Source organism: Carcharodon carcharias, chromosome 9 (assembly GCF_017639515.1).
Source record: "Carcharodon carcharias isolate sCarCar2 chromosome 9, sCarCar2.pri, whole genome shotgun sequence".
Lineage (NCBI taxonomy): Eukaryota > Metazoa > Chordata > Chondrichthyes > Lamniformes > Lamnidae > Carcharodon > Carcharodon carcharias.
In genome coordinates this window covers 96540911-96568519 of record NC_054475.1, presented here as the reverse complement: position 1 = coordinate 96568519, position 27609 = coordinate 96540911, and the positions used below count along the sequence as shown (strand labels likewise).

At 41.7% G+C, this 27609-nt stretch overlaps 1 protein-coding gene across 2 annotated transcripts; it reads left to right on the top strand.

The window, feature by feature from the left end:
- Positions 1–6617: 6617 nt before the first annotated feature.
- Positions 6618–19561, top strand: si:ch211-153b23.4 (uncharacterized protein LOC335392 homolog). 2 transcript variants are annotated; one of them, XM_041194873.1, is made up of 9 exons: positions 6618–6804; positions 6896–7000; positions 11159–12832; positions 14294–14393; positions 15080–15228; positions 15639–15751; positions 17244–17333; positions 17435–17557; positions 18909–19561. In XM_041194873.1, the coding sequence occupies exons 1-9, from the start codon at positions 6738–6740 to the stop codon at positions 19071–19073; spliced, it is 2586 nt and encodes an 861-aa protein (XP_041050807.1). In that variant the 5' UTR covers positions 6618–6737; the 3' UTR covers positions 19074–19561. The 2 variants fall into 2 exon arrangements, with proteins under 2 accessions (XP_041050807.1, XP_041050808.1); XM_041194874.1 differs by having other exon boundaries at positions 6716–6804; positions 6862–7000.
- Positions 19562–27609: the final 8048 nt, after the last annotated feature.

Here is a 27609-nt window from a genome sequence, read left to right as displayed (position 1 = left end):
CTGTAGTACTGCATTGAAGTTTCAGGATTGATTGTGTGCTTCCTCATGAAGATTTGTTTTGCAAAATCTTTTCTGTTTACAGAAGACCATAATATAAAATGACATCAATATGCATCATTTTTTTTTTTACTTATTTGGGGGATAGAGGTGAGGTCAGAAAAAATATATAGATCCCTTACATCCCCCTGGTTACTATGTACATTTTATTTGATTGATTGATATTTTTTGTTGGCTATCATGAAATCTGTACCAAGTAAAAATAGTCAAGACTTGATTTATAGGCCTAAAATACACCATATATGCTTGACAGTTGCTGGAAATACTTAGTAGGTCAGGCAGAAACAAGAGAAACAAAGTTAGTATTTCAGATTGCTGACTTTTCATCAGCTAAACTGATGCGGACTGGTGTGAACTGAAATAATTATTTTCAGGACATAACTCATTCATTCCTCAATTTGAGTATTTCTTAGCTTTCTCTTATTCATTTGGCCAGACTACTCCATAAACACTTAGTTTAGGCATCTTAGTAGCCATAACAGTTATTGCTCATGTAAATAGTGTTATGGTTTATTCACCATTTCAATGTAAGTCTCATTCAATATAGCCATTCTAAATATAATAAAACCACTGACACTAGCTGACTGTTCCAGTGAAGCAATAATTGCACATTTTTCAACAATGTAAATCCTACTGTGTGGGACTGCCAACCACCCCCCCACACCCCCCCACAACCCCCCCCCCCCCCCCCCAAACCCCAATCCCACCCACCCCCCCCCCCCCCCCCCCCCCCCCCCCCCCCCACTCCCCACACTCCTCAAAACTCTTTGTTTTGCTTCTTTTCTCACACGGTAAATCCTTCCACAAAATCGTGCATTTGCTTGATTTTTCTGCTGCTAGTCAATTTGTTCTCTGCTTTGTGGCAATTTAAATAGGAAAGGGGAAGTTAGCATTTTCACAATTTTGAATGCTTGGGAAATAATGAGTCAGAGAGTGGCTTATGTGGCATTCCTTTCAGAAATATAATGATACAGATGAAGAGTTTGTGGGGTGGCATACCTTGGCTTTGTAAGGAAGAAGAATGGAATGTTCTAAAGAGCACTGAGTATTGTTGCTTATAATACTACATAATGATTAGTGAACCAGAACAAGAAGGTGCGTCAGGAAGAAATTGGTTCTGAAATAAATTGCCTATTATGTATTAAGCTTTTTGTGTATCTGCTCGGGAATACAATAGAGATCTTCCCAGATTTTAGAGCAGTATCGAGGTCTTGGATGTACTTAGCAGCAAAAGCAATTGTTATGTTTATTATCATTTCAATAGCTCATAGTTTGAAACTCTTTTATTCTGTCATGGGATGTGGGCATTACTAGCAAGGTCAGCCTTTGTTGCCCATCCCTAATTGGCCTTGAACTGAGTGGCTTGCTAGGACATTTTAGAGGGCAGTTAAGTGTCAACCACATACATTGCTGTGGGTCTTGAGCACATGTAGGCCAGACCAAGTAAAGATGGTAGATTTCCTTCCCTAAAGGGCATTAGTGAACCAAATAGCTTTTTACAACAATCGTTTCATCAATACTAGCTTTTAATCCCAGATTTCGTTAATTCAATTAACCAGCTACCATGGTGGGATTTGAACCCATGCCCCAGAATGTTAACCTGAGCCTCTGGGTCACTAGTCTAATGACATTACCACTATACCATTGTCCCTTAACTTAAGCTAGCTAGATCTAGTTAGCCTAGTTAAATTTGATGATGGAAAAGTGAGATTAAAGTGTTAAAATTAGTTAGCATCTGTGAGATTGAGAACATTTAGGAACTGTGTAAATTGGCTACCTTGATGGCTCAGGAAATAAATGCACCATATGCTGTGTTAGTGAGTCATGCAGGCCAGCAAGGCCCTCATGTTCGCAATAAAAACAGAAAGTGCTGGAAAAACTCAGCAGGTCTGGCAGAATCTGCATTCAAAGGATCATCCTTCGCCATTTCCACCAACTCCAGCATGATGCCACCACCAAACACATCTTCCCCTCACCCCCTCTGTCAGCATTCCATAGGGACCATTCCCTCTGTGACACCCTAGTCCACTCCTCCAGCACCCCCAACTCCTCACCCCCTTCCCACAACACCTTCCAATGCAATTGCAGAAGTTGCAATGCCTGCCCCTTTACCTCCTCCTTCCTCACCGTCCAAGGCCCCAAACACCCCTTTCAGGTGAAGCAGTGCTTCACTTGCACCTCCTTCAATTTGATTTACTGCATTCACTGCTCCCAATGCAGTCTCCTCTACCTTTGTGAGAATAAATGAAGGCTGAGCGACCATTTTGCTGAACACCTTCGCTCAGTCTGCAAGGATGGCCCAGACCTTCCTGTCGCTTGCCATTTTGACATATCATCCTGCTCTCATACCCACACATCTGTCCTTGGCCTGCTGCCATGTTCCAGTGAAGCCCAATGCAAACTGGAGGAACAGCACCTCATCTTCCAATTAGGCACTTTATAGCCTTCCAGACTTAACATTGAGTTCAACAACTTCAGACCATGAACTCTGTCCCCCATCTTTACCCCTTTTTTAATCCAATTATTATTTTTTGTCCCCCAGCTGCCCCCCATCCTCCACAGGCCCATCTGTCACTTGTTTTTATGTTTTACTTTCATAGAGTGCTGACCCTTGTTCTGCTATTAACACCTTCTGCTGTCTTACCTTTATGCCACTATCAGCACCTTCTTTAGTCTTTCACACTACCAGTAACACTCCCTTTATCCAGCTCCCACCTATCCCTGACCTTCTATTTTGCTCCACTTGCTCCACCCCCTCTTAAACAGTATAAACTCCTTCACATTTCTACCTCTGTCTAGCTCTGAAGAAGGGTCATACAGACTCAAAACGTTAACTCTGTTTCTCTCTCCACAGGTGCTGTCAGATCTGCTGAGTTTTTCCAGCATTTTCTGTTTCTGTTTCAGATCTCCAGTATCTGCAGTATTTTATTTCTATCCTAATGTTTGCACCCTTGGCTGTATTGAATTGGTTGATATTGGCCAAAGCAGATATGAAAGAATTAATTGAACTTACACCAAGTATTATTCTTCGGTGTGTTTGCTTACTTATGTTGGTTCCTGGTTAAGCAAAGCCTTAATGTTAAGATTCTCATCATGTTTTCAAATCCCACCATGGCCCTTTTGATCTTTATACACTCCTCCAACCCTACAACCCTCCAACATATCTGCAGTCCTCTAATTCTGGTCTCTTGAGTGTCTCCGATTTTACTCACTCCACCATTGGTTACAGTGCTTTCAATTGCCAATGGTCTAACTCCAAAATTCTTTCCTTGAACTGCTCCACCTTGTTACTGCTCTTTCCTCCTTTTTAACACTTCTTAAAACCTAGCTCTTTGAACAAACTTTTCTGCCCCAAAATCTCCTAATGTGGATTGGTGTCAAATATTGTTTGATAATCCTCCTGTTAAGTGCCTTGGGATGTTTACAGACATTAAAGGTACTACAAATTAATAAAATTGCTGTTGTTGTTGACTGTGGTTATGCTTTCAGGAAATTATACATTTAAATGCCTAATTATCTTTATTCATTCTCTCACTTCAGTGTCCTTTTGTTGAGTGTGTTCTCTAGTTCCTTGTTTTCCTTCCAAAATGTAATACTCTGCACTTAAGAATATTAAATTTCGTCTGTTACCTGTCTGCCTATTCTGCTAAGGTGTCTATATCCACTGAAGTCTTTTCACTCCACATTTACTAAAATCCCTAATTTTGTGTTGCCAACAAGCTTCACAATTGTGTTCCTTCAATGCAAGTCCAATTCACCTGACAATTAAAGAGGACTTGGCACCTACCTACCTACCCTTGGGTACCCCATTCCCAACTGTTCTCTATTCTGAGCAACACCAATCTAGGTCTTTATTTCCTACCTTTTTTTATTCATTTACGAGATGTGGGCATCGCTGGCTAGGCCAGCAATTATTGCCTGTCCCTAATTGCCCTGAATTGTCAACCCAAATTTCTACCCATGCTGCTACATTTCCTCTTATGGCACGTGCCTGGATTTCCCTAACAAATCTCTTTTGATGCAACTTATCAAGTATCTTTTAAAAATTCACATATAGATCTGCTGCATTCTCTTTATCATTCTTATCAGTCACTTCTTCAAAAAAAACGATTAAGTTTGTCAAACATGACTTGCCTTTAACAAATCGATGTTGATTTTCTATGATTAATCCAGTTAAACAATAGCCTTGCTCCTTTGAGAATTGGTTCCAATCCAACCCGCAATAATGAGTTGATATTCTCTCTCTCTCTCCTGGCTATATGGTATCTATATGAAATATATTGTGTAGCTTCGATCCAAAATTGTCCTAATTTGGCCCAACTCTTTCTCTCTCAATTAGGAAGACCACAAATAGATGCTGGAAGAAATTGAAAAATGTCACATCAATATTTTAGAGGGTGCCGTTCTAAATCATGTTGAGCTTGCGTGTCGTTGGACGGGACATTTTACTCTTTACATGTTCTATTTGGTTGGAGCGCCGCCTGTTGGGAAAGCTGAATGTGAGGACAGGACGGCAGTCAATTGGAAACATTTCGCGGGGCTGAGCTAGGAAGGAGTGTCAAATATAGTTTCAGAATAAAAATTTTAAATTTCGTTCGTGTATACCAACTCAGTTACTTGTAAGCATATACATTTACAGCACAAGCAAGTTTTACAATGAAATACTTCGCCAATGAAATAGACAGAATTCTTATCCAAGTGCTACAAAATAAAGTAGTATAGACCCCTCAAGGTAAATTCTTTAACGATAGTAATCACACCTGTGATCAGACAGCCATTAAAAGTTAAAATGGTTGACTGTAAAATCTCTAACTGTCTCTGTGTCCGAAAAGTCGAGCTAGGTGTGAAATAACATAGACCTTTTCCCACAAAGAGTTCTTATACTAGCTAAATTGTAATTCAATAATTCGAGTTTTATTTTCAACTGGATATACAATTTAAGCATGGCAAAGTTCACTGCAGCATGTATTTACCCACGTTTACATCCGATTATCTAGTGATGCAGTTACATCGACACTTAAATGTGCGACATTTTGGGGATATTCATCAAACAAACGTGGTACTAACTCGGGAGACCAGCCAATAAAGGGCTGCTGAGTTCTCACACAGTGCAGTGTAATTTCAGTCTAAGTCTCAATGATTAATATATTACAGCTTTGTACAACACTGTTAGCAACAGTTGGCAGAGTTGGGAATAGGGAAATGGCGGGGAGATGTTTTAATGCCTTTTCTACCCATCGTTGTGCACTGGGATATCGTGCAGCGAAAACAGGATTAAATGTGCATTATTCCTGAGCACACAGCTGTCAGCAACATATATAATCGAATTACTTCCGTGTTCAGGAAAAAGTCAGCCTTAAATCACCTACAACATAGGATTAGCGCAAGCATTCTTTACCATCACGTCAGCAATTGTGAATCAATAACTTTGGCCCTTGCCTGATAGAAATGAGCCCTTTCATTCCAATGTTACGCAAAGGAAAAATATGTTGGATGTCAATGCAGTCATTCCTTCCTCATTATCCACCAAATACCTGGTTTCCCCATCCTTGTTGAACAGTTCTGAAAGACTGTGATATCCGATCCCAATTATTTATTAATGATTTAGCGACAGACTGAGAGCGAAAAGGTGAGATAGATTTCCCAACGCCCAAAGGAAGATCTATTTTATCTGATAAAAGCAAAATACTGCAGATACTGGAAACCTAGAACAAAAACAAAAATACCTGGAAAACACAGCAGATCTGACAGCATCTGCGGAGAGGGATACAGCTGACGTTTCGAGTCCCGTATGACTCTTCATCGGTCATACGGACTCGAAACGTCAACCGTATCCCTCTCCGCAGATGCTGTCAGACCTGCTGAGTTTTTCCAGATATTTTTGTTTTTGTCTATCTTATCTGATGTCTGGCGCCGATCTCTTCTACTTTTCTAGTTGTAGTACCCCGTGCCCGTGTCAATGGAGATTGGACTTCCCGCTCCCAACTCAACTGGTTATCCTTTGTTACTAAGCCCGGTCTTTTTTAGTGACATTGGTCATTGCTCTTAACGCTAACATTGTCCTTTATTTCTACAGGTATTGGAATTAAGGGGGAAATGGTTTGATTCAGCAGCCTCGAACATCTGGCTTATTTCAGATTTCCAACATTCTCCTTTCTTGAGAATAAGCCGCAAATCGTAAATCCGTGGGTCAGAACCTGTGGGAGCAAAGGTTAATGTTTTGGGTGGGGGGAAACTGTCTCAGTTACAGGGGATGGCCGTCAGCTTAATGGGATCATTGAAATATTTCCTGCTTTAGTTCTATTTAATTCTATTTAATTATAAAGCGGACGCCAAGCTTTTATATCAGAAATATCTTTTCATTTTACTCATGATTGCAAACAAACTGATTTGTACGCCTAAAAAAAATGCCCTGCATGAAACTAAGAGCGCGTGCGGAATACCCCGTTGGAAGATTCCTGCTGGATTTGCATATCCAATAGCGCGCAGCGTAACTTGTGACTCAAAGGAGGATGTGGAGAGTGGGGTATAAAGAAGAGCAGCAAGGCTAAAGCGGGAATTGGAATGTAAGCAGTCCTGTAATACATTACAGACATTCTAAAGAGTGCTATCGCATTTCACAGCGTTCCGCTCCAGCAGCAGTCAGCTTTCAATACATCTTTAAACTGCCAAACCTCAAAATGCCGCAAGCGCACGAAGCCGCCGAAACTCTGCACTATTCCGCGGGAGTGCTAATTATATGTGCAGGTAAACGCTGAAAATAAATGTTGATTCATGAAAATGTTTTCTTCCTTTTTTTTAAAGAAAACTCCTTTATTTATTTCCTTTTGTGTGTCAGGCGCCCTGATGCTGGCTGTGAATCAGTACAGCGCAGTCCCGCTGATTCCCAGCTCGGCCCTTGGAGTTTTATTACTTATCGTGGCGGCTCTTCTTTTCTATACCGGTAAGTAGCAGTATACTGCTATCACGGAAGGTAAGATGTGTTACAGTTAGTGGCATTCCAGTCTGTTCTATTGCAATGTAACTTCTCGCTACTTTCTAGTTAGCACATTGCCCCAGTGCCCAATACAATTCCCCTGAACCCAATACAGGCCGCAATAATTACAATCTGAGATAGTTTCACTGAAAGCAGTCCCGCCAGAAGTGTATTCTCATCTTCTATTTCTTACCCCCAATGTTCTCCCCTCTTCCGAAAGTGCCAATTCCTGGTGGAATGTCGTTTCAAATGGGCAATTCAACTGCCGGGCTGTTTCCAGCCGGCAAAAGCCGGCCAGGATCCGCTGTTTCCAATTGATCCCGGAACACAACTGGCAGCTGTTTCAGCTGTTCCAGTTGCATTGTTATTTTTCCCTTTGGAGTGCCACTAGCCCTCATTTACCCTGCCGCCTTCATGTGCAAGCCTAAACAACATAGACTATTAACCGAACAGGCATCAGTGTCAAGTCCAACCAAGTCTCACCCAATACCTACACACAGCGCATTTATGCAGAGGTCACTGAATATTGAAGGAGCTATGGTTGTTTCCTTCTCTCTAGCCCAAGGATTCATCTGTACTCCCCCAGCTTCTACCTGAGGTAAGATCAGCAAATTTACAGACCAGGATTAGAAGACAAACAACTGTTCAGCTGTTCAACTGAACAACTGTGGAGCCAGTTCTTGCCTCATTGCACTTATTTCTTCCCATCTTGTCTCTATTTTTTCCCTTCGTCCAGTTTCTTCCCACACACATTCGTGATTCTTCAGATGTCCCACATCATTTCAACAATTTCCACTTTCCTGGCCCTAACCACCACCTCTTCAGTATGAACATCCAGTCCCTCAACGCCTCCATCCTCAGCAGGTCGGTTTGAGGGCTCTTTGCTTCTCCCTTGAATGGAGGCCCGAACAATCCCCATCCACCACCACTCTCCTCCACCTGACTGAACTTGTTCTCTCATTGAACAATTTCTCCTCTAACTTGTCTGTCATCCTCCAAATCAAAGATATGGGACAGCCTGGTCCACTCCTCTATCACCCCCAATACCTCATCCCCTTCCCATGCAATCACAGGAGATGTAATACCTGCCCCTTTACCTCCTCCCTCCTCTCTGAACAAGGCCCCTTCCAGGTGAAGAGCAATTTACTTGCACTTCTTTCAATTTATTCTACTGTATTCATTGCTCACAATGTGATTTCCTCTACACTGGGGGGACTAAACACAGACTGGGTGACCACTTTGCAGAACGCCATCACTTAGCCTGCAAGCATGGCTCCAACCTTCCAGTCACTTGTCATTACAGAGTCATATCGGACTCAAAACGTTAATTCTGTCTCTCTCTCCACAGGTGCTGCCAGAACTGCTGAGTTTTTTCCAGCATTTTCTCTTTTTATTTAGACCAGGGTTAGAGCTGGTTAGCTTCCTGGCTGACATGATTTATTGCAACTACATAAGTTGCTGCATTTCCCAATTCAACCACCAGGCAGCTATAACTGATACATTCAGATCATCATCAACATGACTTTACAATTCAAATAGGCAGTTGTGAAAGCCTGGATCATGCTATTTCTAATAGTGATGGAAGATGTTGGAGGATGGGAATAGCACCTCTTAAGCCATTTAATTCACTTCATTGTAAAACAGATTCTAGGATGAGGCATTAAACTGATGCCCCCATCTGCCCACTCAGTTGGATGCTAGTTTGAAGAAGAGCAGGGAGATTCTCCCCAGTGATCTGACCAGCATTTATCCTTCAAGCACCACTGTTAAAACAAATTCTATGGTCATTATCACATTGTTGTTTGTGGGAGCTTGCTATGTGCAAATTGGCATCACACTTCCTACATTACAACAGTGGCTACACTTCAAAAAGTATACTCAATCCCTCCTCATTTGAAAATACCCTCACCGCAGGAACTGCTCCAGTGAACATTCATTGCTCTCTCTCTAAGGCAAGTATGTCCTTCCTTAAATAAGGAGACTACATAATACTCCTGGTGTAGCCTGGTATAAATTGAAGTAAGACAAACTTTGAAAGAATATGAAATGAAATGTTTGGTACCTTACAAAACCAGTATATACCCCTAAAAGGCAACTCCCATAGTTAAGAAATCAAGGTAACCAGAAGAGGTAAGAGACAGTATTCAACACAAAGAAGAGGATGGTACAAATGTGAAAAAAGTTCACACCTTGTGGCATGTATAAAAAGCCACCGAAAAAAAATGCAAAATGGGAATATGAAAAATATTTCAAAGAAAATGAAAGCTAACAATAAATGATTTTAGAAATATATTAAGAAACCGTGATGAAGTGGAATGGAGCCATTAAGGACCTCTTTAGATGCTTGTGTGCATGTTAGCTGTTAAAGAGAAAATGGAGAGTAGGGGTTAAGGTTAGCTCCATAGACAAGAAGTGGGATTCCACAGGGATTGTTTGTTGCTGCGACCACTGTCATTCACAATTTACATTAATGATTTGGATTTGGTGCAATTTCAAATTTGCAGATGACAACAAATTGGGAAGTGCCATAAACACAAAGGAAGAAGGTATATATAAAAATATATATGTGTGAGGTAGTGCATTTGCTATATGATAGTAGGAAGAATGAGGAGGCAACATATTGCTTGGATAATAAGAACCTGAATGGGCTACAGGAGAAAAGGGATCAAGGGGACAGGCACACAAATCACTAAAAAATAATAACGCAGATTAATAAGGCCATTAAAAGTAGCCAGCTAGCACTGAGGTTCATTTTTCAGATGGATAGAACTGAAAAACATAGGGGAGAATTTTCTCTCCGTCGGGGGGGTGGGGGTGGGGGGCTGAGCAGGAGCAGCCAATTGCTGCCCGTGATCAGCTGCGTGCTGCCATTTTACATGGGCAGCCCAATTAAGGCCCGACCAGTGTGATGGGCACCCGGAAGCACTGAGCGCTCCCTGTGCAGGCAGGGGAGGAGGGAGAGTCGGGGCCCTTGCTCTTTCGCGCATACATGCAAAAGAGCGCAGAAATCTCCCTGAGGCACGGAGCTACCTCAGGGAAATTAGTTTGATTATGATGAATGGAAGTAAAGAAAAAAAATATTCAGACAATTATTCAGACATGTCCCCTCAGACATGTCACATGAGTTGGGACATGTCAATGAATTTTAACAAAAAATTTTATTCAATTTATAAAGCCTCCATGAAACCTCATCCTGCCCGTGGATGAGGGCTCATGGTAAATGCAAAGGCCGCCTGGGCTCTTCGCCTGCCCGTCAACCTTAAAGTTGGACAGCAGCCCAGGCAACCAGCTTAATTAGATTACTAATGGCCTTAATAGGCCTTTGACCGTTCGGTGGGCATGCAGCCGACTCCGGTGCCCACCTGCCAAACTGAAGATCAGAATGACACACGGTCATGTCAGAATGCACGCCTGACGTCACTGCGCGTCATTTTATGCATCAGCGAGCAGGGCCTGCCCCCACACGTTGACCAGAAGATTCAGGCCATAGAAGTTATATTAAACTTGAGTTGAACCTTGTTAGACCACACTTAACCACAGTACTATGCACATATAATAAAAGGATACAGGTGCATTGGAGAAGCTGCAAAAACGATTCACAAGGCTGATTCCAACACTGAGAGAAAAAAGCCATCGGAACAGGCTGGGACTCTTTACTCTAGAAAATAGATGGCTGAGGTGTAACCTGATAGAGATCTTTAAGATAATGAAAGGGATTGATAGGGTAAATGTAGCAGGTAGGTTTCCACTTGCTGACGAGTCCAAAACTAGAGGGCATCAATAGAAGATAGTGACGAGTAAATCCAATAGAGAATTCAAGGGAAACTTCTTCACCCAAAGAGTGGTAAGGATGTGGAATGCATTACTGCAAGGAGTAGTTGAGGCAAGTAGCATTGATGCATTTAAGGGAAAGCTAGATAAGCAGGTGAAGGAGCATGGAATAGAAGGATAAGCTTGGATGAAGTAAGGTGGAAGTAAGCTTATGTGGATCATAAATGCTGCATGGGCTTATTGTGGCAAATGACCTGTTTGGGTGCTATTACTCAGTGTAACTCTATGTGTGTGTATGTATATGTACGTGATGCCTCTTCAGTCTCCTTTACTACTTCTTCTGTTTTTCTGCAGGCATAAGGAAGTCTTCAAGTCACGCTGTGCTTTTTGTGAATCTGTGCTTGACAGTTTCAGCTTTCTGGTGTGGATCTGGCCTTATTCATATCCTGATTGGGGAGAAGGAATTTCAAGGTGATGGAATCAGGAATGCCCTTGTCCCTGGCTACTCAGCTTTCACTTTGGGCCTCTTCATCATTGGACTAGTGGGGTTAATCCAAAAGGAAGTGATCCTCTCTATGATTGCTTTTGCCATCTCTCTTGCTACTGCCCATGAAATTGCCACACTGTATGATCAATCTTTTGGGCATTCTGCAGTAGCTTCAAACTATTTGATTGTATCCTCGATAGGGCTTTACTTTGGGTTAGGTCGTGCTTCTGTATTCCTAAGTAAAGGAAAAATAATTTTCCCAGGGACTGGTCTGCCTAAGAATAATTCCTCTCTGAAACCTGAAACCACCAAAAATGACACAGTGGTTCTGGGGTACATCACAAATATGTTATCTGCCAGCGTATTAGGATGCCAGGTTTTGGGTGTAACTTCTGATCTGTTTGGTGGTCAGGTCCCCTGGCTTTGGACAGCTGCTGTCTATCAAATTGCTGTCTGTATTTTGTCTTACAGAGCCGCTGACAGCCTGACTGCCACATTCTTTGGTTTGACCTCCATATTAAAATTTGCAGAAGGCTATGCTCTTCTTTACAAGCTCTGGCAAGACAACCAACCCTTCTTCCCAATTCCAGCCCCTATTGTTCTCGCTGTCCTTTTCTTCATTCTGGCTCTGTTTATGACCAGTAAAAGTCTTGTTGATGGAATTTATTTGCTTTTTTTCGTTTCCTATTGTATAGCAGTGACAGCTCATCCAATTGGCTTTTTTCATGGTGGTGCACAAGGTGTCAGTGTGGCCATATTTGTGGCATCTGCTTGCTTAACGTTAATTTCCCTTTTCAATAGTATTGGACCCTTTATTATTCCCACTGGAAAGGGGATCATAAAGGGTTTAATCATTAGGATGAAGGCACTAACTCTGAAGTCAGATAAAGACACCCACAGTCCTTATTTGGGATACTCCAGATATTCAGATGCTGAGATCTTAGCCCACGCCTGTAATGTTGTGGCTGCCTTTGCTATCACTGTATCAGTCAATGCTGCTGCACCTTTAGCCACTGTTGTCCTGCCTTGGATAGTCATTCCTGGGGGTGTTTTGCAGCTTCTTTGCGGTTCAATCTCTTTTTCTCGGGGCAAAACCCTGGAAAGTTGTGCTTTCATCCTGTATGGTCTAATATGGATAATCTGGGGTTTGACCAGATATGGTGGTCTCTACGGTTCCACTAGGGGATTTGGTATTTCGGTAGGAATTATTTGCTTCCTGCTTTTTAATTGCTTTGTGGTGATAGGGACTTTCTTTCTTAATGCAGCATGGTTTGCCTTTTCTCTCAGTTTTCAGCTGATTCTGATTAGCTTTCTATTGGATGCCATTAATTCAAATCCTTTGGGATATGATATTGGGGTCACCATAATTTTTGGTTTGGTTAGCTTTTACTGCTTTCTGGCCACCCTCTTTAACCAGACCTTTGAGAGCCCCCAGTTGCCCTTGGGACATGCCTGGGCAAAGCTATGTGGATTTGGACAGGGCAGCTCCACATGCCTTCATTTGCCTTCAAGAAAAACCAGCTCAGTCAGAAAAATCGCAGGTAAGACTCAGATGAACACTTAAGAAAATGTTAAGTACAAACTCTGCTAATTCATTATTGTGTTCATACTGTTAAGGATAGAAGTGCAACCATGTTACAAGATTATTTTCTGCACTGATATTCCTTAAATTTAATCTCTAAGGCATTATTTCCTGCAAGTATTCATCACTTAATTACTAGGCTGTTGGTTTTAAACCTGCTTTACATTTGGTGTGTTTCCTGATGTATTTGAAAGATTGTGAAATAATATAGGAATATAAAAATTGAGGAACTCTAAAACACCTTCCATAAAGGTGCCCAGTTGTCTCTTGAACCTACTTATACAGTCTGCATAAATTATTTTGACATAGATATAAGAGAAATGAAATTTTGAGTTTGCTAATGATGCCAAATTAGAGCCTTGGCAAACGGTAAGAGGACAGAAAAATGCAAATAGGTGAAAAGATATGGGGTACATGTTATTGAGTACACAGAAATGTGAAATAGTACATTTTGGGAAAAGTACATTCAAAGAAAAATATCCTAAATGGTAGGGTTCTGAAAAATGAAGGAACAAAGAGAACTCTGTGCAGATACGTCAATCTGTAAAGGTCGGAGGAAGGGCAGAAAAAGCCATAAAAAGGCAACCTAAGGGCTGGATTTTATATATTGCACCTTGAATATAAAAGCAAGGAAGTGATGTTACATTTCTTCAAGATAGTAGTTGGGTTGTAACTCAAGCAATCCATGCAGTTATACCCATCATAGGAAGTATATTAATAATTGAAAGGGTACAGTGAAGATTTATTAGAATTATGAGATAGGATGAAGAAAATCTTTAAAATGAGGGTTTTTGCCGCTGAAAAAATGGTTTAGGAGACGATTGTAAAAGAAGTTTACAAAATTATGAAAGATTTTGAGACAGGAAATAGCGAAAGACTGTTTTGATTTGCTGTCCATTGGTAACCAAGAAACAATAGCTCAGGATTCTCACGAGTAGAATGAAGGGAGAATGTTAGAATTTTCTTTTCCACATAGGGTTGTTGGAATGTGAAATGCTCCAGCACACTCTACCGATACATTTAAAAGATAATAAATATGTACCTAAAAAGGAAGAATGTAAAACAACATGAGGAAAGGGTAGTAAATAGGTTTGGAGTAGATAGCTCCAGTTTAACAGTATGCATTGGCCCAGGTGTGATGGCCCAGTGCCGCCTCCTATACTGTAACCTTTGATTCTTTCCATCAGCATTTTTTTCTGAATTCTAATCATTCTTAGCTTCCCATTGTTTTACTAGTGCTTCATGGTACTTAGCGCCTTTCACCTAGTGATCAATTAATCAGGATTAACCTCGACAATTTCCCACATAACCTTACAGTTTCCTATTCTAAAACAAAAATCTCTAGCAGGAGCGTTTTTGATGCTTAATGTTTTCCAGATTTATGAAATAAAGAAAACCCATCACAACTTTTTTCCTGCAGAGATCATGAAAAATGGAGGCATATGTGGTATTCCAACAGACACAGTGTATGTTTTGGTGGCAGCCTGCAATCGTCCTGATGCTGTAGAAAAGGCTTACAAGTATGAATTTTTTTGCATTGGGTGTTGTGTTTTCTTTCGAGGAATACTAGAGATCTTCAGTTCTAGAGGGAAGGGTCATCACAGTGATAAATCTGACAAGACACATTTACTATATTCGGACACAGAAAATGGTGGTTTGTGAGATGATTTGCTGCAATTAATAAATACTGAGATTAGAAGCATGAAAGTTCAACTAGAGAAAATATAGTATAACTTTGTCCAACATATTGCCAAACCAACATGATATTTCAGTAAATCTCATTTCAATGCTCATTAGGTCAGTAAATCTCATTTCAATGCTCATTAGGTCAGTGTTGAATTATCTGAAAATTGGAGTACGGAACTCCAAGTCATCGCACAAATAGATTACACCGTATTTATGAAGCCTCAATTCATTCGTCATAGGATGTAACAAATAAAGTAATAACATCCCTCAGGTTGGAAAAAAAGACACCTTTAGGAAATCCAGTGATTACTTGATTATTTCTATTCAATAAATATTGTGATATACATGGGGATTCAAAGACGATTGAGTCAATTTCCTCTTTAATCTTCAATCCTTGGGTATTAAATGGCACACCCCCATATAAATAGCTGCAGCATGCTGTTGTTTTGAGACTTATAAGAATGGCATAGACAGACACAAAACTTGATGAGAGACTTTATTTCCTTTTTTATTTGTACAGTACAAAGAAACAGGCCAAAGAGAGGCCAATGTCTCTATGGATCTCTAATGTAGCACAGCTAGAACCAGCAAAACAGCTGTTAAACCCTCTACTCTGGGACTTCATGGAGAAAGTTTGGCCTTCATCTATCAGTCTTGTCATCCCTAGAGGTAAGACCCCTTTTGCTACATTCCATATTCTCCCATCTTGATTTATTTGTTCTCCTCATTGACTCTGTCAACTAGCATTTTTCAGCTCAAGTGGCAGTTGGGCAATCTGTTCTCTCCCAGTGTTGCTCTTCAGCCAACTGCTTTGAGGTATGAAAATGCAGCCTGGGAGGACTCACTAGCTGCTTTTACTTTCTCAGTTTGGTGAAGTGCCTCACCTCTGATGAAAATGTCACTGTTTGCCAAGATTTGAATGGGAAAGTCCAAACATGTATCACAGACTCAAACCTTATTATTAGAATTCATGCCCTAGGATGTCAGTACTTCTTGTTGCAATGCAGAGCATTGTGTCCAAATCTAAGTTAAATAAATGTGAGAAAATAACTATTAACAAATGTTGTTATCATTGAAAGGTGAGTGGCTGAACTTATTTGGACTGAAACATGCAGATAAATACATTGGAACTTCTCAGAGTATCGCCATTAGAATTCCAGACTGCACTGTTACTACACACCTTATTGATCAGGTGAGATACTTACCTCTCCAAATAGCTTCCTTGCCATTGAGAATACAAGCTATGACTGGTGAATTTTTTTGAACTGCTGTATGTCTTAATTCAGCGGCAGCTTTCACAGAACCTCTGTTTGTTTCAACAGTTAGTTCTGGTCATGTTATTGTTTAGCTTTATAGGCCATTTTCTAAATGACTCAATTTTCACCAAAATGTTGTTGAGCTCTCTGGTTTGAATTGTGGTAACACTAGGTGAATCTGCTATGACACTGTCCTATATCAAAGTCTGCCACGTAAAAAAAAAAATACCAGGCACCCCTCAGTGAATTAGACACAAAATAATGGATAGCAGATTGTGATTATTAAATAATCAGAAAGGCAATGATTCATCTAGTGCCCTGCTCAGTGAGGTTGAAATTTACATTAATCCTTTAAATCCAAATGCTAAATGAGGAGGATTTCCACCTCATCGCTGTTTGGTATGTTTTAGCATGAACGGGACAGTAAAGAAGACAAAACTGAGAACACAAAAACAAGCTTCTGCCCTTTGTGATTTTTGAGCAGGCCTCCATCTTGGCAGCCTGCATTCCTGCTGGTAACAGGCAGGAGTCCCCTGCATATACCTAAATAGGAGTATGTGATATATTTAGGACCTGGATGAAAATTTGGACCTCCATTTGGCAGAATATGCACTGTGCAGGCCTCACATGTGAAAATAACCATACAGTGGCCAAACTGGTATCTCTTAGGGACTAGTTTACTTAGAAAATAAGAAGGTGTTTTTGTTAATCATTAATTGTGGGGCTTGGAAGAGCATGAATTTTACCTGAATTTTAATTCAGGTCTTATCTAACCTTTTCAGCAGATATCATTACTTAATGATCAGGTGCAAAATCTCTTAATGATTTTCCTGTCACTGAGGTTCTAAGGGTGCTGAGATTCATTATTGAGCCCCTACTGATTCTTTTGGGCTAGATTATACACTGAGAGTGGGCTCCCTGCACCCCATTGTGAATGTCGAGGGTGAGCCTGTCTCTGGCCAGCTTATTCGCCCCATTTTAATTTTTCAGCTGACCAATCAGAGGCCTGCAGTTTTGCACACCTGCAGTATTAGCAAGAGCAGTAGCCACTGCTGGCACTGCAGGTAGACCAAGGAGGTGTTGTTCAGTCAGCAGGGTTTAACCCGCTGGACTGAACATTGAACGGTGGCCTCCCCTGTCACCTGTTAGATCAGAACGGTGGCAAAATGAGGCCCTTAATTGGACATTAATTACCCACTTAAAGGCCTCAACTTGGCAATCAGTGGGCCATCCACCCATCGCCTACCCTGCTGCTTGTAAAATTGTGGTGGCAAGCAGGTAGCTGGTGGGCATGTCGCCAATGCCACGGTGACCTAATTTATGGGTCCACCCGGCTGCTTTCCCACCTGCAGGTAGTCCATAAAATTCATTGACCATGAGGCTGCCTTTGTCTGATGTACTAACTAATCTCTTTCTGTACAAGTGCAGGTGGGGCCTATTGCAGTGACATCAGCAAACCCAACAGGAGAAGCAGACACCACTCACCACAATCAAGTCTATGCCAAACTTGGTGACAAGGTGTTATTTGTTTACCACTTATTCTTTGACTTTTAATAATAATTTCTACCATGTAAAATTATAGCTGTTCACTCATAGAAAACTGTTTATCCCTGGTACAGGTTGATGGTGTATTGTGTGATGGGCCTTCACCAGAGAATATTGCCTCTACAGTTGTCGACTGCACCAAGATAGACTCAGGGACATTGGGTTTCTTTAGAATCGGTATTGTGCCCAAATCACAGGTATGATTTGTGAATAATGTTCTGTTGATTTGATGTAAAACATTTGCTCTGAAATCTGTTTTTAGGCAGTTGGCTTAAAATTGGGGATCATTTTAATAATGCAAGCCTAAATTTTTGAAAATTATTTACAGATGATGAAGACATTTGACTCCACTTAGTTAATACATCCAGAAAGGCTCTAAAGTTAACCTCCTTTTCCTCCCTACATCCGACCCCATTTTACTATCAAATTGATTCTTAAGTGCTGCCATGGTTTTCATTCTCATCACTCTATTGCATGTATCCATCACTCAGTGTGAAGAACTTCCTGATATCTGTACTACATTTGTTTCTTACAAGATTAAATCTGTGCTCTATTATAATTTAATGTAATTTTCTAGGTTTACTTGTTCCATATATTTACTGTCTTAAGGTCACTTCCCAGATGTCTCCTCTTGAGGTTGAGAAGCACAAGTTTTCTCCAATGGTTCCTCATAGCTCATTTCCTTGACACTGGAATCAGTCTTGTGGTTCTTCTTTGTACTGTGTCTATTGTTAGAATGCCTTTCTTGTGTTTGTGTTCCAGTATACTGGGCATAGTATGTAAGATGTGGCCTAACCTTCATCTTCATCCTTAACTATTTCAATACCATTCATGGAGTATGTGTGTTGCCCATTTTTTTTCTCCTGTATACAATTCTTTATTCTTATCTGTACTGTGTTTCACCTACCATTGTTCTACCCAGTTATATACTTTATCCAATGTGTAATTTCAAGGCCATGGTTTTCTTATTGAACTAAAATATTGCAACTGTTTTTGGGGAAAGTCTTCATCCAAATGAGGGGAGACCCCTCAGGGTCTCAGAACAGGAATATTAGCTCAGCAGGACCACTTGTTCCTGCAGCCCAAATCAATTCAAAGGATCAAGGTCAAATTAATTGCTTCAACTGTTAAATGGGCTGGTTTGCAATACAGCAATCCCAACAAGTATATACAATGGCTTCACATATGTATTCTTGAAAATATGATTGTCATTTATCCCGCTACTACTGAAACTTCTTTCTGTTGTTGGGGTATAGAGTCCTAGCACACAGTTCATCCAAGTGATAATTTCTGTGCCAGCAGGCTACTAAGAAGACCAACACATCCAAGCCTAAGTGTCCATGACCTCATAACTGAGAATATAGCTCAGCAGAAATCAGGAATCAAACTGGGAAATTCTGGTGTGTAGGGCACGGTAGCATATTTATTCATTAAATCATCATAGAAATATATTAATATTTATCCTGGGAATAAATATCACTTCAGCCCTATAAGTCCAAATGTTATGTTTGTATCCGCTTAATAATTTTACTTACGTTTTGACTGAAGGTCTTGCAGCTGTTTGAAGAAGTGCAGAAGAAACATCTAAACGGTCATGTTAATGGTGGATTCAACAACGATTATGCAGAAATTAGCACACTTCAGCATCCACAGGTGGCAGATGCCTATGATAACCTTGCCTTCATAAAAGAGGAAGAGGAGAACAAGTTGTAACGTACAGCTATTACTGAAGACATGTAAATAGTCTAATTTGTGTTTGGCTTGAATATGCTTTACGAACTTCAATATCTGTGGAACAGCCGCCTACAAGTTCCTTTTTCTCTTCTCTCCTTTTCTGAAGACATTAAGAGCACCCAGCACATTCCAGTATCTCACCCAAGTGACCATTCTTAATGAGTCTAGACAGCGAGCATGAACAAGCTGTTGAACAAGTGGGACAGGGAAGGTATCACAAGCCTGTTTGGTGAACTTTACCCTGTCCTTATCTAATATCATCATACAGGAACTGATTTCTTGTACAGTCTTTCTCAATATGAAGCATTTAAACTGTATGAAAAATCAATTACCCTGTAGTCAGTGGATGTAACCACTGGATGATTTTGTACCTATGGTATAAAAATAGACTGAATTTGGTAAAATGAATAAATGCAATATTTATTGTACTTGGTGAGTAATTTGTAATAAATATGGATTTTTCAAGACTTATAACTGAATTATTATATACTTTGACAGCAATGTAACTGATTGACATTGTGTTACTGAATTGATAAATGGTTTTATTCCCAGGCTATAGCATTTATTGCTGAATCTTTACAGTTTGATTTCCTCCAGTTGCTGAGTGCCCTGAAGGCTTCTTGGACATCATCAGTAAGTCCCTGCATTTTTAGGAAAACAGCAACGTCCTCATAAGTTGTTTCCACCTTTCCACGGGAAAAGTGACGTGTTACCCCTGACAAATAAGGTTCCAGTGAACTGTTCGATGCTTGTATATGGGTATCTGACTGATCTTGCACATGCCAGCAGTAGCTGCACAAAAGTTCAAAGTTCAATTGCAACTATCTTCAGCCAGAAGTGCCAAGTGGATGATCCATCTCTGCCTCCCCATGAGGTTCCCAGCATCACAGCTTGCAGTCTTCAGTTTGATTCACCATGATGTCAAGAAATGGCTGAAGGCACTGGATACTGCAAAGGCTATGGGCCCTGACAACATCTCAAATGTAATATTGAAGACTTGTGCTCCAGAACTAGCTGTATCCCTAGCCAAGCTCTTCCAATGCAGCTACAACACTAACATATACCCAACAATGTGGGAAATTGCACAGGTATGCATAAAAAACAGGAAAAATCCAATTCAGCCTTATCAGTCTCCTCTCAGACATCAGCAAAGTGATGGGATGTGTTGTTGACAATCTGTCAAGTGGCACTTACCAATAACTTGCTACTGATGCTCAGATTTGGTTCTATCAGGACCAATGGGTGCTGGACCTCACTGCAATCTTGATCCAAACATGGACAAAAGAGCTGAATTCCTGAGATGAAGTGAAAGTGTCTGCCAATGACATCAAGGCAGCATTTGACAAGTGTGGCAGCAAGGAGGCCTAGTAAAATTGAAGAGGGAACCAACATCCCCAAAATTGACCCCCCAACCTGACCTAACTGTCTCTCCCATCACACCCTGACATGACTACCCACTCCCCAACATGTCTACTCTCCAACCCGATCCAAGAACCCCCACCCACCCAACTACCTCTCTCACCCATTGTTCATCCACACATTCACTCACCCACTAATCCGCTGAAAGACTTGAGACCTTTAAAAACATACCTGAATACAGTAGCTAATATCGTAAAAAGGGACCATGTCCTCTCTTCATCCATACTTTCTTGCACTCACCATCTTTCCCTTGAAAGGTTGCGCTGAACCATTGCTGTTGCTGCTGCCATTGGAAATCCCGGCTGAACTGAAAAAGCACAAAAAGGTTGGGGAACAGAATTCTCTGCAGGCAACAGCAATGCGCCCAGCATTACCACTGACCAGAAAATCTGGGCCATTGTTTCTTTCCTTGCCCCATCACCATTCTCTGTGGCCCTGTAAGACTAATTCTTCTGTCATTCGATCTGCCCTGTCTTCCACCCTATCATGGACCTACCTTTTATCCTTGTCCCACCCATCCCTTGTTCAAAACCAATTTCATTTCTAACTTTTCCCAGTTTTGATGAAAGGTCATAGACCTGAAATGTTAACTCTGTTTCCCTCCACAGATGCTGCCTGACCTGCTGAGTATTTGCAACGTTTTCTGTTTTTATTTCATTGTTACAGGAGTTCCTCAAGGCAGTAGGCACAAACACCTTCAGCCACATCATCAATGACCTTCCCTCCATCATAAGGTGCAAAATGGGGATGTTCACTTATGATTGCACAACGTTTAGCTCCATTTGCAATTCCTCAGATAATGAAGCAGTCCATGCCCACGTGCAGCAAGTCCTGGATAATATTCAGGCTCGGGCTAATAAATGGCAAATAACAATTGCAGCACCTAAGTGCCAGACACTAACCATCAAATCTAACCATCTCCCATTTTTATTCAATGGCATTACCATTGCTGAATTCCCCACCAAAAACATCTTGGGGTTTGCTTTGACCAGTAACTTAAATAGACCAGCTTATATAAATACTGTCACTACAATGGTAAGTTAGTGGCTGAGAACTCTGCAGTGACTAACTTATCTCCTGACTCCCCAAAGCCTTCTCACCATCTACAAGGCACAAGTCAGGAGTGGGATACAATACTCTCCACTTGGCAGGATGAGTGCAGCTACAACAACGCTCAAGATGTTTGACACCATCCAGGACAAAACAGTCCACTTGATTGCACCTCATCCATCACCTTAAACGTTCACTCCTTCCACTGCCATTGCAACAAAGTGGCAACAGTGTGTATCATCTACAAGATGCACTGCAGGAATTCACCAAGGCTCCTTAGACAGCGCCTTCCAAACCCATGACCCCTACCATCTAGAAGAATGAGGGAGGCAGATGCACAGGGACACCGCCAGCTGCAAGTTTACCATCCTGGCTTGGAACTATATCGCCATTCCTTCACTGTCACTGAATCAAAATCCTGGAACTGCTTTCCTAAAAACACCATGACTGTACCCTTATTTTATGGATTGCATGATTTCAAGAAGGCAGCTCACTATCACCTCAATAGCAGTAAGGAATAGGCAATAAATGCTGGCCTGTCAGTGATGCTCACATCCCATGAACCTATAACAAAAATTAGACCGCAGCAATATCAAGGTAAATTATAGTGTGACATAAAGGTTAATCAGAAAGCCACTTCCATTGTACTCCATTTATAGGAGTGTACTGTGTGCAGGAAATATTTGATTCTCCACACCTTTGTTACGCAGATTGAACACTCAATCAGACAGAGACTTTGGCTAAGGACCAGGAGGCAGTTTATTTAACGCAGAACATAAATGATTCAACATAATGTATTCAACATAAATGATGCCTTTACAGTCATTAAGAACTTACTGTCCTTCTCAGACAAGTGGAGCTGCTTTCCATAAGCTAACTCACAACTTTAAAATAAACAATAAAAGCAGCTCTTGTATGAAAAAATCCTAACTCATATTTGGAATTGCTCGATCTCTCGTGCTAATCTAGCAGACTGAAGAACTAAAGGCTGTCATTCTGAGATAAGCTCACACTTAGAAGCTTCCAGCTAAAGAGTTACAATGATTCAATGCACCTCCCCTTCTCACAGGCCTGATCTGTCTCCAGTCCAGACAGCTGTTAATTCAAAATCACAACCTCCAGGTTGTCACTAACTCAGGATCTTTGATTTGGTTTATTCACTGATTCATGCTGGTAACAACTATCCAGCCAGCTATCAAAAACACTATTCATCCACCTAATAACAATGATTGCATTCAATTGTATTAACATTTTAAAATAACTTTGATCCAAAAAAAATAAGAATTTCATGTCCTTATTGGTGTCTTTGGCTTTCCAGACTGCCAAGCATATTCCTGTACTTGAGACTAGACTTACAATGGAAGTAGATCAAATTTTAGAAAAAAATTGAACATTACAGTAATGTGATCTATCGAAAAAGATGAGCTTGTTAGTTTTAATAACATTATCTTGTCCCTCTAAAAATGTATTATGACATGGGAAATCCTAGCAATTCACTTTAAAAATGACATATGAATGAACAGCAAATTGAAATGAACTCCCTCCAAGAATAGTTATTTTTAAAAAACAATTGCTGAACATAAATCAGCATATGAAAAGCAGTTATAATTAATTTTTATTCATTCACGGGGTGTGGACTTCGCTGGCTGGGCCAGCATTTATTGTCCATTCCTAATTGCTATTGAGAAGGTGGTGGTGAGCTGCCTTCTTGAACCACTACAATCTATGTGGTGTTAGGTATGCCCACAGGGGTGTTAGGGAGGGTGTTCCAGGATTTTGACCCAGCGCCAGTGAAGGAAACATGGTTTATTTCCAAGTCAGGGTGGTGAGTGACTTGGAGGGGAACTTCCAGGTGGTGGTGTTCCCATCCATCTGCTGCCCTTGCCCCTCTAGATGGTAGGGGTCGTGGGTTTGGAAGGTGCTGTCTAAGCAGCCTTGGTGAATTCCTGCAGTGTATCCTGGTACACACTGCTGCTACTGTATGTGGTGGTGGAAGGAGTGAATGTTTGTGGATGTGGTGCCAATCAAGCACGCTGCTTTGTCCTGGATGGTGTCAAGCTTCTTGAGTGTTGTGGGAGCTGCACTCACCCAGGCAAGTGGGAAGTATTCCATCACACTCCTGATTTGTACCTTGTAGATGATGGACAGGCTTTGGGGACTCAGGGGGTCAGTTACTCATTGCAGGATTCCTAGTGTCTGACCTGCTCTTGTAGCCATAGTATTTATATGGCTAGTCCAGTTCAGTTTCTGGTCAATGGTAACCCCCAGGATGTTGATTGTGGGGGATTCACTGATGGTAATGCCATTGAACATCAAGGGGCAATCGTTAGATTCTCTCTTGTTGGAGATGGTCATTGCCTGGCACTTGTATGGCGTGAATGTTACTTGCCAAATGTCCACCCAAGACTGGATATTCTCCAGGTCTTGCTGCATTTGGACATGGACTGCTTCAAAGTCACAAATGGTGCTGAACATTGTGCAATCATCAGCGAACATCCCCACTTATGACCTTATGATGGAAGGAAGGTCATTGATGAAACAGCTGAAGATGGCTGGACTGAGGACACTACCCTGAGGAACTCCTGCAGTGATATCCTGGAGCTGAGATGATTGACCTCCAACAACCACAACTTTGTGCTAAGTATGACTCTAACCAATGGAGAGTTTTCCCCCTGATTCTCATTGACTCCAGTTTTGCTAGGGCTCGTTGATGCCACATTCAGTCAAATGCTGCCTTGATGTCAAGGGCACTCACTCTCACCTCACCTCAGGAGTTCAGCTCTTTTGTCCATGTTTGAACCAACGCTGTACAGAGGTCAGGAGCCAAGTGGCCCTCACAGAACCCAAACTGGGCATCAGTGAGCAGGTTATTGCTAAGCAAGTGCCGCTTAATAGACTGTTGATGACCTCTTTCATTAATCTACTGATGATCGAGAGTGATGGGGCGATAATTGGCCGGGTTGGATTTGTCCTGCTTTTTGTCAGCAGGACATACCTGGGCAATTTTCCACATGGCTAGGTAGATGCTAGTGTTGTAGCTGTACTGGAACAGCTTTGTTAGGGCTGTGGCAAGTTCTGGAGCACAAGTCTTTAGTACTATTGCCGGAATATTGTCAGGGCCCATAGCCTTTGTGCTATTCAGTGCCTTCAGCCATTTCTTGATATCATGTGGACTGAATTGAATTGGCTGAAGACTGGCATCTGTGATGCTGGGGACCTCCAGAGGAGGTTGAGATGGGTCATCCACTCGGCACTTCTGGCTGAAGATTGTAGCAAATCCCTCAGCCTTATCTTTTGCACTGACATGCTAGGCTCCCCCATCATTGAGAATGGTGATACTTCTGGAGCCTCCTCCTCCAGTGAGTTGCTTAATTGTCCACCACTATTCACAACTGGATACAGCAGGACTGTAGAGCCTAGACCTGATCCGTTGGTTGTGGGATCACTTAGCTCTGTCTACCATTTGCAGCTTAGGCTGTTTGGCACCCAAGTAGTCCTGTGTTATAGCTTCCCCAGGCTGACACCTCATTTTTAGGTATGCCTGGTGCTGCTCCTGGCATGCCCTCCTGCATTCTTCATTGAACATGGTTGATGCCCTGGCTTGATCGTAATGATAGACTGGGGGATATGCTGGGCCATGAGGCTACAAATTGTGTTTGAATACAACTATGCTGCTGCTGATGGTCCACAGCACCTTGAAGCTGCCCAGTCTTGTGTTGCTAGATCTGTTCATAATCTATCCCATTTAGCACAGTGGTAGTGTCACACAGCATGATGGAGGGTATTCTTAATGTGAAGGTGGGAATTTGTCTCCACAACGACTGTGCGGTGGTCACTCCTGCCAATACCATCATGGGGAGATGCATCTGCGGCAGGCAGGTTGGTGAGGATGAGGTCAAGTATGTTTTTCTCTCTTGTTGGTTCCCTCGCCACCTGCCGCAGACTCAGTCTAGCAGCTATGTCCTTTATGATTTGGCCAGTTCAGTCAGTAGTGGTGCTACCGAGCCACTCTTGGTATTGGACATTGAAGTCCCCCACCCAGAGTACATTCTGCACCCTTGCCATCCTCAGTGCTTCCTCCAAGTACTGTTCAACATGGAGGAGCACTGATTCATCAGCTGATGGAGGATGGTATGTGATAATCAGCAGGTTTCCTTGCCCATGTTTGATTTGATGCCATGAGACTTCATGGTGTCCGGAGGCGATGTTGAGGACTCTTAGGGCATCTCCCTCCCAACTGTATGCCACTATGCCGCCACCTTTGTTGGGTTTGTCCTGCTGGTAGGACAGGACATACCCAGGGCTGGTGATGGTGGTGTCTGAGACGTTATCTGTAAGATATGATTCCGTGAGGATGACTAAGTCAGGCTGTTGCTTGATTAGTCTGTGAGACAGCTCTCCCAATTTTGGCACTAGCCCCAGATGTTAGTAAGGAGGACTTTTCAGAGTCGACGGGGCTGTGTTCGCCATTGTCATTTCTGGTGCCTAGGTCGATGCCTGGTGGTCCTTCCAGTCTCATTCCTTTTTTGAGACTTTGTAGTGGTTTGATACAACTGAGTGGCTTGCTAGGCTATTCCAGGGGGCATTTAAGAGTCAACCACATTGCTATGGGTCTGGACTCACATGTAGGCCAGATCAAGTAATGGCGGCAGATTTCCTTCCCTAATGGAATTCGAAATGGTGTTGGAGGTTGCTAAGACTTTTTTACAGATGGGAATTGTAGCCCTGACTGGTTATAATGATAGGGGACATGGTAGTATAATGCTTTTGTTATAGTGTTAGGAAATAGAGATAGTTTAAGTATGTTATATTGGTATTTGTGGGCGTTAGGAATACGCTTTAGCTTTAAAGTTTAAGTTTGATTTTTATTTCTGTATCTGTGTGTTAAGAAAGGGCAAATGGAGTTTTAGATTCACTTTAAAAGGGTGCTTGCATTTCTAATGAGATTTTTTTACGACAATTGCAGCTAACTTAAACAAACAAGGGTAGAATAATTGGACTGCTGCCTAGCAAAAGGGAGCCAGAGAGGTAGGTCCCTCCCACAGACACACACAAACAGAAGAAGGGAAACAGCAGGTTTGTTTTGGAAGCTGTTGGAGTTCAGCTGGTTTGGAAGATAGCTGCCAAACAGAAGCTATCTGGAAAGGACAGATAGCCAGTCCCAAGCTAAAGAAAAACCCCAAAATCCAGGGAAGTGGATAAAGTCCCAAGAAGACCTTCTAGTCAAAGGAAGGACAGGAACCTAGAAAAGGTCCTGTTAAATGAAGTTAAGAGTGAGGGGCATAGAGAGAAAGCCTCCAAGCTTCAGGTTTAAAGAGAAAAGGCTGCAGAAAGCAGATTTAAAGCAAAAACAGCTTGCAAGAGGAGAAAGGTCTAAAGAGACAACTGAAGGTCTCTAACTCTTTGCTATGGGCATGTCAAGCAGTGTGTACTGTTAACAGCTGAGCTGGTGAAAGAGAGTGCGTGGAAGACAGTTTGAATGCTGGAGGTGGACCTTGTGGAAGGCATCCAAGAGAAAGCATCAGTTTGGGAGAAGATTCCAAGGCAAGGCCTTGGAGAGTGGAGATTGGGAACCCTCAAGTGAAAGACGGAGAGCAGTGAGACTGGTGTGCCAAGCATCTGAGGAGAGTTGAGGAGAGATCCATAGCATCTGTCTGAGGTGGCATCTGTCACTTGGTTTCAGAGTGTGGTGTGTCTGAGCACAGGGTGCCATAGAAATACATGGACTGTGTACTTACTGTGGACATTAGAGTATAAGATAGCTTTTGTACTTGTGTCATCCTTACAAATCTGTATATATCTGTAAAGGTATAGTTGTGGGTAAAGGAGTATTGTAATATAGTTAATCTTTTCTTGTTGAATAAATGTTTTATTCTTTTGTTTAAAGTTCAACAGCTGACTCCTGTGACTCTGTTCAGTAGCTACTCTCCATGTTGGGGAGGTGGTGGCATAGTGGTATTGTTACTGGACTGGTAATCCAGAGACTGAGGGTAATGCTCTAGAGACCTGGGTTGGAATCCCACCATGGCAGATGGTAGAATTTGAA